Below are 11,613 nucleotides of genomic sequence, written 5' to 3'. Positions count from 1 at the left end.
CCATCAACTGATGAATGGATGAAGAAGATATATATATATATATATATGGAATATATATATGGAATATTATATATTCCATATAATGGAATATTACTCAGCCATTAAAAAGAATGAAATTTTGCCATTTGCAGTGACGTGGATGGAACTAGAGTGTATTATGGTAAGCAAAATAATCCAGTCAGAGAAAGGAAAATACCGTATGATTTTACTCATATGTGGAATTTAAGAAACAAAACACAGGAACATAGGGGAAGGGAAGGAAAAATAAAATAAGATAAAAATAGAGAGGGAGGCAAACCATAAGAGACTCTTAACTATAGAGAACAAACTGAGGGTTGCTGGAGGGGAAGCGGGTAGGGGGATGATCTCAATGTGTGATGGGCATTAAGGACGGCACTTGTTATGATGAACACCTGGTGTTATACGTGAGTCATGAATCACTAACTTCTACTCCTGAAACCAATACTATACTATATGTTAACTAACTTGAATCTAAATGAAATTTTGGAAGAGGAAAAAAAAGAAAGTGTGCCCAACTGCACAAAGTGGCTTGTGATCTAGTAAATATAATGCCTTAAAAAAATAAAAATTTTTAAAATTCTAAAAAAATGAATACTTGTAGTAAGTAACTCAGGATAGAAACCCAGGAGTCATTATAGCAAGTGCTGTCTCACCCTCCACATTTGTTTGGTCATCAGGAACCATCAGTCTCAACCAAGAGCACACTGTATACACTGCATATTAGCTAATTTGACAATAAATTATATATATGTAAAGGAACCATCAGTGTCAGGGATGCCTGGCTGACTCAGTCAGTAGATCATGTGACTCTTGGTCTTGGGGTCGTGAGTTCAAGCCCCATGTTGGACATAGAGATTACTTTAAAAAAAAAAAAAAAAAAAAAGAGCCATCATCATTCTGTCTCCTAAGTATCTCTAGAATCTGTTCCCTCTTTTCCATATACATAGCCATTTCCCAAAATCAAGCACCATCATCTCTCACCTGGACCATTGTTCTATTCTGTTCTTGCCTCTGAGGTCTTCCTCACTAACCTACTTTGCATAGTCTTGCCCAGCTAACCTTTCTGGAAGAATAGTTTTCTAACACTGTCATAACTCAAAGAACTCAAGTTTGAGATTTGTTCACTTGGAAAAAAAAAAGTCAGAATAGATCCTGAGGTGTCTTATACAGAAGGGATCTTCCTTTTTACACAATTGCAGCAGATGGCAATCTAGTATTATCCTTAATACTTGAGACCAAGTATTTGTAATGTCTTGATTTTTTTTTAATGTTTATTTATTTTGAGAGAGAGTGTGCATGAGCAGAGGAGGGGCAGAAAGAGAGGGAGAGAGAGAATCCCAAGCAGGCCTATGCTGTCAGCACAGAACCTGACACAGGGCTAGATCCCATGAACCGTGAGATCATGACCTGAGCTGATATCCAGAGTTGGATCCTTAACCTACTGAGCTGCACAGGTGCCCCTGTAATATCTTGATTTCAATACATTTTAGATTCTATGGTTTTATGTATTTACATTTAAAAGATTACGAGTCACAGTCAAGGACTAGCTCATATAACTTTCCATGAAACTGCTAATTCATGAGATATATGATGAAATCTTTTTTAATTTTTCAGAGATGTTTATTTGCTAATATCTCACATCCCATTCTCCACCAGGCACACAACACCCTTGTTATTTTCTCTCACTGTGCTCTGCTTGTCTCCTTTCTAACTGTTACACATCTACCATTACAGTAGATTCCCCTATACCTAACACTGCTAGACTGGTATAGTAGAGCACTTAGTTTTTAAAAGTCATTTGACCTAGGGAGTATCATAAATAGCATACTTTATATTTTATTTTAACTTAAGATGTATATATGTATATTTTAATCCTTATTTATTTTTGAGAGGGAGGGCAGAGAGAAGGAGACAGAGGATCCGATGTAGGCTCCATGCTGACAGCAGAGAGCCTGATGTGGGGTTTGAACTCAAGAACGCAAGATCATGACCTGAGCTGAAATCAGTTGCTTAACTGACTGAGCCACCCAGGCGCCCCTCATTTTTTTTAGTATATGGCCAAGGTATATCAGTTCACTATGGGAGTTTTGTGCCTTTTCTTGTACATACCCCATATTTGTAGAGTTTTGCCTGCATAACAGATACAATTGACATAAGCAGGTTGGAGAAAAGACATAGTATCAGTCTAATTCACTTACATTCTGTAGTGTCTTCTTGAGTATGTGAAAGAAAGGTGCAGTGGGTCTGTGTCAGTTGTGAGCATCATCTGTTACATATCTTCTCAGAGAGATGGTGGAGAACTGCTGTCCTGAAACCCAAATCTGATTATGTTATCCCCAGCTTCAAACCCTTCCATGTCTGCCACCTGCAAATAGGAAAAAGTCATGGCGCCTGTAGTGTAAAAGGATGAGAGCCCAACATACAAGATCTGTGTTGATACTGCTTACCTCTAGCTTGATCTCTACTGGCTCCCATCCTCTCTTGGAAAACCGATTCCTTGAATGTACTAATCCATTTAATAACTCCATTCCTCTACAACTATTGTTGTCTGTCCGATACTGACTGTTGTTCATCTGATATACAGCGTCCCCACTCCTGCCCCCAAACACAGGATTATCCAGCCCAGAATCAAAATGTCAGTTGTAGCACAGTTGAGAGACACTTGGTCAAATGGATTTTGTCTTCCTTTATAATTCTGAGATTCTCTGATTTTAGGTTGTCTTTTTCTGAAGATAGGGAATTCTTTGGAAATGCCTTTTTGAGTTTTAAAATTTTCCTTGTAAAATGTTTTCTCACATCTTAATACCTATGCATTCTTAGAATTAGAACCACTTTTTCTTTTCCTGCTGTGGGCCTTGTCATGTATTAAAATCACTGTAGAAATGAGTTTCTTTGTCTCCAAGGAGTACTGGAAACAGTATTATTGTTATTCAAGTTCTGCTCGAAATGTAGAAATTTATTACTTACTGTATTTTCATAGGAAAAAGACTCATATAGCTTGATACCTTGGGGAAGGATTTGGGAACAGAATCTTAAGGAAAACTTAAATGAAGAAGATAATTGCCACTTTTATGAAATCGGGATTTTCACCAATAACTGTTTTTGAATGCCAGTGGTGTTACTGTTAGGACAGTTCATATTCCTCTCCTGCCCTCCGGTCTTTAATCTGGTAAGGCGGGTTTGTTCCCCCTTGGGTGTCAAGTTGCATTCCTTCATAGGGAGCCCTATGGTTAGATTTATAGCCTTGATCCGCCTACCCTTTTCCTTTATCGGTAGTAATTGCACTTATTTCCCAGGGGCACACACATAATTAGCATACTTTCTGATGTTTTCTCTCCTTTAACAAAGAAGACTCACTGGTGATAAAACTATTTTGTTTTCAAGATTCCAGAAGTAAATAGCTGTATTCCAATTATTCCCTGAATCAGTGAATACGATTTTAGTATGTGTGTTCAGTTACTGTTCATCTCTTCTTACTTGTGCTTCTGTTTTCTTATAAATGATTTTTTACAAATAAAAATAGAATCATTCAAATTGAAAGAAAAACAATTTCTTGTATTTAAGTAGATAAAGTGTTAGTATTCCCATCTTCGAGCTGAAGCATCAGCCACAGCTTGGAACTGAAAGAAGAATTTTCTACCAGGTTTGTAAATAAGCAGAGAACTTTCTTTCCCCTTCAGCCATATCCCTCGTGCATTGGTGACAGTTGGAATCCCTCATCATGACCGTTTGTAGCTTGTTTTTCTCCCATGGAATGCTGTCCTTTGCTTGATTATATAGGTTGTAAGTTTTTACTAAAGTTTTGAATCCTCAAATATTTTGAGTGTCTTTTCTCAGAACTCGTAAAATTATAGTGGCCAAAAAATACCTCTCCATCTGTTTTGGCTTAGAGGATGAACAAAGTACTTGAACTTTTCAGATACAAAGCTTTGAAATACTAATGTTTTCACAAGGATTTTATGTACTCTTCTTTAGATGATGGAGTGCATTTTTGTACTTGAGATTGTTCTTAGAACCCTCTCCATTTTCAGCTCATGTTAATAACAGATATGAAAGCAGAATTTTTTTCTTTTTTTTTTTTTTCTTTTTTTTTTGGTGCAAAAAGATGATTTTATTAAAGCATGGGGACAGGACCCATGGGTGGAAAGAGCTATGAAAGCAGAATTTTCAATGATGGTTACATCTTAACTGAGGCTGCATTGCCTCCGAAGTGTTTTGTGTGTGCCTACCTCTTGAATAGAAGAACATGAAGGGAATTTTGATTTCTAAAGAATTTGTTTAACAGACAACCCATTTCATTTGTGTAGGAAGGTATGTATGCTATGTCTACAGTATCCACAGAAGCCTGTGATCTCTGTTCCTGAGCTTTCCTGTCTTCATGTTAAAAAAAAAAAAAAAAAAAAGTAGACTGCTCAGTAGTACCTTCTAGTCTGAATTTTCTGGCTGTTGATTTTTCAGTCAAGAGATGTGTACATTCACTAGGAAGACATTATAAAGTCTGGGCAAAAAGCCATTAAAAAGTCATGTACTGATACTCTTCTGTCGTGGTCTTCTGGGCACTGGCACTTTTTAAAAACAAGACGAGCAAAAATCTCTAGGTAAGGCTTTTTCAGATAATGATCAATGCCTTACGTGACAATGCATGAATACAGTGAGTCATAGCTTAAAGATGACTCAAGTTATGTGACTCTTCAAAAATATAATAAATACAGCTCATAAAATTTTTTGATGTCTTTCATTTTGAGAAATGTGTTCTCATGATGCTCTTAAGAAAGGGGTAACAAAATGTCTCTCTTTAGCAACTGTATACAGCAAATGAAAAAATTGGACTTGAATCTCTTGGCTGTTTCCTCAAGCTTGTCTTTAGTTAGACTGTGTTTTCTGAATAGTGTGTTTTGAGATTCCTTAAATCAAAACATTCTTTCTCCTGTTGTATTTAAATGACTTTAGTAAAAGAAGATTTCTCTTCCTTAGGATTTTGCCTCTTGGTTCCTCAGAGCGTGGCTAGAGCCAGACAGCTTTATGTGTGGTTGTTTGCTGAATTTGTTCATTGGTTCATTTGTTCAACATTTATTTAACAAATATTTATAAAGTATCTACTATGTGTCAGGCACTTTGTTACAACTCTATCTGGTATTTTTTTTAAATCATTCCAGGACTGATGAGGAATATTTTAAAATTTCAAGATGGTGTTAACTTGGGATCATGTGTTTTCAAAAAAGAAGCACCTGGCTCATTGTATTGTTCCACTCTGAGGCAACTTTGGGGGGCCAAGACCCCCATCCTTAAGCTTGTAAGGATCGTGATGCTTGCGGAGCTGTTTCAGGTGTTTTGTGGTGGTTCATAACTACTGCTTGCTGCCTGCCTATCCTAATTCCCTAAGCGATGAGGAACTCTTCTGGGAGCCTCTATCGAGTCCCTGGTGAAGCTCTTTCAATTGTCACCACTTTCTCCCACCTGTCACCCATTGTACCAAAATCCATACTCACTTAAAACCATGTAAGCTACTTACGTGAGAGTTGTAAGTTGTGTGTTTTATCAGATATTGTCATGGACTTAGCATGTGGTCAATAAGCCTTCTGTTATTTTCAAAATGTACATAAGGCTACATCAAAATTGCTGCTTTGGATGCTCTACAAATTGACAAATAGATCACATCCTGTTATACAAGTGAGGAAACTTGCTCTTTTCACGTGGAAAGTGTTGCTGCCAGCCAGTTTGCTATCTGCAAGGCTTCTGACTTGCTTCTAACAGTAGTGGCTTGTGTTGTACCCTGTCACAGACACACGCCTTACCTCAGGTCTCCTAGTAGGTCAGTGGCAGAAGTAGAAATGAAACATTGGTACATAGATGTAAGGTAAGACAGCAAAGCTTGAAAGGTTACGTTTTGCTTTCCCTTTGTCTCCTCTTTCTTTTGGAAGGTGTGGTGAATGTGTTGCTAACAACTCCACTCTGGGTGGTAAACACCAGACTGAAGCTGCAAGGGGCAAAATTTAGGAATGAAGACATTGTACCAACCAACTACAAAGGTATTATTGGTAAGTGTTTCTTGGGTAAGTTCCTATTTAAGGAGTTTCTTTTCTCTATCTGGAATTTATTGCCTCCATAATGCTGCCTATCCGAGAGCCTCAAATCTTGACATCTAACAGTGAGCATTTGTTTAGCTCATGTGTCTGTGGATTGACAAGAATTTGACTCGTTGAGGCTGGGGCCAGCCTGCACATATTCTTCTCTTGGTGATGGCAGAAGCACAGGAGGACACGTCCAGTCGTACAAGGATATTTCCAGCCCCTGTTCACATCTTGTTTGCTAACGTCCTTTTGGCCAAAGCACATCTCATGGCCAAACCCAAAGTCAGGGGCTAGAGAAGTATACTGTTGTTACATGGACTGTTGGTGGAAAGGGGTAAATATTTCTAAAAAATAATCTACACTGTTGTGGTTTTTGTTGTTGTTGTTGTTGTTTAGTGTTGTCTTTGGATAAAACTATCTTATTAACATCTGATGACTTTGAGCTTAATAGTACTACATAACCTGGTTCTCCTTTCCCATGTTTCCATCTTTGTAATGAGAACAGTAGTTTCCTTATTAGTCAGATCCTATATAATGGACCCAGGGAGCTATCTCTTGTTGTCCTGGACTTTGCTATGAAACACATAGGGTATCAGTTCACAATTCTCTGTAATATAGAGTTCCCGGTGGTGGTGGTGGTGGTGGAGGTGGTTATTACTTAGGAAAACCTGACTTTCTTTCTTTCTTTTTTTTTTTTTTAATTTATGCATTTATTTTAATTTTATTTTTTACTATTTTTAAATTTACATCCAAATTAGTTAGCATATAGTGCAACAATGATTTCAGGAGTAGATTCCTTAGTGCCCCTTGCCCATTTAGCCCATCCCCCCTCCCATAACACCTCCCGTAACCCTCGGTTTGTTCTCCATAGTTATGAGTCTCTTCTGTTTTGTCCCCCTCCCTGTTTTTATATTATTTTTGCTTCCCTTCCCTTATGTTCATCTGTTCTGTGTCTTAAAGTCCTCATATGAGTGAAATCATATGATGTTTGTCTTTCTCTGACTGACTAATTTCGTTCAGCATAATACCCTCTAGTTCCATCCACATAGTTGCAAATGGCAAGATGTCATTCTTTTTGATTGCCCGGTAATACTCCATTGTATATATATATATACCACATCTTCTTTATCCATTCATCCATCGATGGACATGTGGGCTCTTTCCATACTTTGGCTATTGTTGATTGTGCTGCCATAAACATGGTGCATGTGTCCCTTCGAAACAGCACACCTATATCCTGTAGATAAAGGACTAATAGTGCAATTGCTGGGTCGTAGGGTAGTTCTATTTTTAGTTTTTTGAGGAACCTCCATACTGTTTTCCAGAGTGGCTGCACCAGCTTACGTTCCCAGAAAACTTGACTTTGTAATGCCAGATTGTCAGGAAGAGTTACCTATGATTTAAGTTGGTGTCTCAATAATCTGGTGACCGTCAGTGTCCAATGATTATCAAAAAGTAGTTAACTGATGAGGCTGCCCCCAGAATATCATTGCAAGAAGGAAATTTTAATAGAACCAGTATGATTTGTGTTCTGGGTACATTTGAACAAAATTCACATTGTGTTGTCCAGTTAGGGGATTGTCCTCAAAAGTCCTTGATTTCTTGCCTAGATGCTTTTCACCAGATCATTCGAGACGAAGGAATCTTGGCTTTATGGAATGGCACATTTCCTTCCTTGCTGTTGGTCTTCAATCCTGCCATCCAGTTCATGTTCTATGAAGGTTTAAAACGGCAACTTCTAAAGAAACGAATGAAGGTAATCCCTGATTGTGAAAGCAACAAATAATCTCAGACATTGTCTTATTTGCATTGATGTGGTTTGTTCTTTTTTTGCTTTCCAGCTTTCTTCTTTGGATGTGTTCATCATTGGTGCAATATCCAAAGCGATTGCTACCACAGTCACTTATCCCATGCAGACGGTACAGTCAATTCTGAGGGTGAGTGCTGGGGTTCTCCCTGCATCTAATCAAACAACGTTCTAAAATATGTGGTGTCTCAGGGCGCCTGGGTGCCTCAGTTAAGCATCCGACTTTCGCCCAGGTCACAATCTTGCGGTTTGTGGTTCGAGCCCTGCGTTGGGCTCTGTGCTGACAGCTCGGAGCCTGGAGCCTGCTTCGGATTCTGTGTCTCCCTCTCTCTCTGCCCCTTCCCCACTCATGCTCTGTCTGTCTGTCTGTCTCTCTGTCTCTCAAGAATAAATAAACATTAAAAAAATTTTTTAAATAAATAAAATATAGGGGTGCCTGGGTGGCTCAGTCGGTTGGGCGGCCGACTTCGGCTCAGGTCATGATCTCGTGGTCCGTGAGTTCGAGCCCCGCATCGGGCTCTGTGCTGACAGCTTGGAGCCTGGAGCCTGTTTCAGATTCTGTGTCTCCCTCTCTCTGACCCTCCCCCGTTCATGCTCTGTCTCTCTCTGTCTCAAAAATAAATAAACGTTAAAAAAAATAATAAATTAAAAAATAAAATAAAATAAAATATATGATTTCTCTGTTTAAAACAGTGTTAACAAAGCAATAAAGTAGTCAGTTGGTAGGCTGGAGCATTCCTTATGCATTTTTTCATTTGTTTGATATATTGCCTGCTAGGCTGGCTGTCACTTGGTTTTCTGTTTGGTTTGGAACAAAGATTATATTTGTAATTTCCAGTTAACATAGTGTCTCAGAAAACCCAAATGTGGGACGAATTTCTTTAACAACCTTGGGAAAGTATAAGTTTGTTTCCTTCTCATGAAAGGTGATTTGGTTAGGTTAATCTTTACAAAATCAGATGTTGATTCCTTTAGTTCATTCAGGAGGAATTAATGATTTAGTTTTTCTGAAGAGCTTTCAAATTTCTGTTTTTTTCATTCAATTATTTAATGCCCACTCTGTGTGAGGAGCTGGCTACACATGGTGAATAAAAATCCTAATCCCTGCCCTCCTGGAGGTAATAGAGGAAAGAATGAACCAATAAATAAGCAGAATAAATAGGTTGTTATAAATTGAGAAAAGAACTATCTAGGAAGTGAACTGCATTCTGAGATTTAGTGGAGGGGGGCATGGTGCAGATGTTCTTAGATGGGATGATTGAAGATGACTGGGCTCCTCTGAGGAGGCATGTATAAAAATCAAGACTTAAAAGAACCTAAGGATCCAGGCATCAAAGAGCATTCTAGGTAGAGGGAACATGTTGTGCTAAGAGCTTGGTGAATATTGGGAAATGAAAACAGGCCACTGTGGCTGGAGAGTGGGCTCCGGATGAGATTAGGAAAGTAGCAGGGAAGCCTATAAGTGAGGATTCTAGATTTTATTCTCACCTGAGTGGGAAGCTTTTGAAGGCCTTTTAGCTAGGGAGTGGTGTGATCTGATTTACAATTCGAGAAGATTCCTCTGGTTCTTCTGTGGTGAATTGGTCATAGGGCTAAGAGATGAGGGTGGGAGGGCAATCAGGAGGCCATTTCCATAGTACAGGTAAGAGGTGATGGTGGCCTACACTGAGGTGGTAGCAGAGGAGAGGAGAGAGGACATGGACAGATTCACAATCAGTTTTAGAGAAAAAAATTCAAAGTATTTATGGTAGATAAAATGGGGGTGATAGTGAAAGTATTTTAGTTCAAAAATTTATTACCTTCTGTTAAAAGTATTTCTACTGATGTGCTATTTTTAAATTGATACTTAATACAAGGAATTCAGCAGCATCTAAATAAATGTATTTTGATACTTTTACAGTGTAAACATGTAATGTGAAGAGCTTAGACTGAAGAGGTTCTGATTTGTGGTTATCAGAACTTTTAAAGGACTGGAGGGCAAACCATACCATCAGTATCTAAATCTTCCTTGTGGGCATGTTTGTTTTCTTTTGAGGTAGAATTTTCCCATAATTCTCTGTAAAGTGAAAATTCTCATGCTTGATTCATTGAAAAATATTTCTTATTTTCACTTATTTTATTGAAAAAGAGAAGATTCATGAAATCTACATAGTAATTGGATATTTTTATTACTGTATACTATAAGACCTTACTCAAACATAATTTCCTCTGCAAGTAGAAATTGATCTTTTTTTCTTCTTCCCCAGTTTGGACGCCACAGACTAAACCCAGAAAACAGAACATTGGGAAGTCTTCGGAATGTTCTCTATCTTCTTCACCAACGAGTAAAGTGAGCTTTGTAAATGCTTCACATTCTGTCCTGTCTTTCAACAGCCATCTCTGCCAGGGAGTAGCTAATTCTGCTTAACTTGCACTACTGCCTTGGCAGTGGTAGCCTAGAAACCTCTTCTTGCATGTTGTGCTCAGACATTTCTCATTTTAGGGGCTTAGTGCAGTATGATAGCGTTTGGGGAAGTTACAGAAAAAGTTCAGGTCTTTATTCTTTGTTACTTAGAAATATACAGGACTCCTCTAGAGAGGGAAGCCTCCTATAATCTAATATAGAGACTGTTCTGCCCTAGTAGTGCTGTCATCAGTGGTATATCCTGTGACTTCTCTTGTAGATACAAATAAACAGATATTATAGAGCAGTAGTCATAGTGAGAGAGGGAGGGGGTAGTAGGAAGAGTAAGAGTAATTATCGTAATGATGACGACAGTGATGACGATGATAAGAGTAGCTAACATTTTGAGTGTTTGCTTTGCAGCAGACCCTGAGCTCCGTGCGTCACGTGGGTAATCTCACTTAATCCTAACAGTAGCCCTGTGAGGCAGGTGCCTTCATCATTTCCCTGAATTCATTTCATTTAAAGAAGCTGACCCTTAGGGATGTCAGATAAGTCAGGGGCCTCCTTTGAAGCAAAAGCTGCCATAACTTTCTGTTCCTAGATGTAAGATATTTCGAAAATAAATTTATTGTAAAAACAGAATATGCTTGGGACACGTGGGTGGTCAGTCAGTTAAGCATCTGGCTTGGATTCAGGTCATGATCTTGCAGTTCATGGGTTCAAGCCCCACAATCAGGCTCTGTGCTGACAGCTCAGAGCCTGGAGCCTGCTTCGGATTCTGTGTCTCCCTCTCTGTCTGTTCCTCCCATGCTCACACTCTGTCTCTTGGGGGGGAAAAATTGTCTAAAAAAATCCAGAATATGCTCGGGATGAAAAAAATCAAAGATAAAGAATTGGTATAAAGTAAAAACTATAAATAATCACCATACCAAGTGTTGGCAAGAATGTGGAGCATCGAGAACTTTCCTTGTGCTGCTGGTGGGAAAATGAAATGGTACGATGACCACTTTGGAAAGCAGTTTGCCATTTTCTTCAAAAGTTAAACATAGAACTACCATAGGACCTAGCCATTCCAGTCAATTTATATACCCAAAAGAAGTGAAATATGTCTGCACAAAAACTTATATACAGATATTAATAGTTTCATTTGTAAGAATCAAAAACTGAAAAGAACGCAGATGTCCCATCATCGAGTGAATAGATACACAAGTTATTATATATCTACATAGTGAAATACTGCTCATAAAAAAGAAGGACTCTCTAATGTTGTATACATGCAACAATATGGATCTCAAAATAATTGTGCTGAGTGAAAGAAATCAGACAAA

General features: G+C 38.4%; 1 protein-coding gene across 1 annotated transcript in view; it reads left to right on the top strand.

The window, feature by feature from the left end:
* The window catches only part of SLC25A17 (solute carrier family 25 member 17), a 359,412-nt gene that overhangs the window by 346,623 nt on the left and 1,176 nt on the right, over positions 1-11,613 (top strand). Inside the window, exons 6-9 of the mRNA XM_049627572.1 lie at positions 5,943-6,059; positions 7,703-7,848; positions 7,934-8,029; positions 10,146-10,228. Coding sequence (XP_049483529.1) covers positions 5,943-6,059; positions 7,703-7,848; positions 7,934-8,029; positions 10,146-10,228 — 442 coding nt within the window. The remainder of the gene's footprint in view (positions 1-5,942; positions 6,060-7,702; positions 7,849-7,933; positions 8,030-10,145; positions 10,229-11,613) is intronic.

This window comes from Panthera uncia, chromosome B4, assembly GCF_023721935.1.
Source record: "Panthera uncia isolate 11264 chromosome B4, Puncia_PCG_1.0, whole genome shotgun sequence".
NCBI lineage: Eukaryota > Metazoa > Chordata > Mammalia > Carnivora > Felidae > Panthera > Panthera uncia.
The sequence above is the reverse complement of the archived record's forward strand: the minus strand, read 5'-3'. Positions and strand labels throughout refer to the sequence as shown.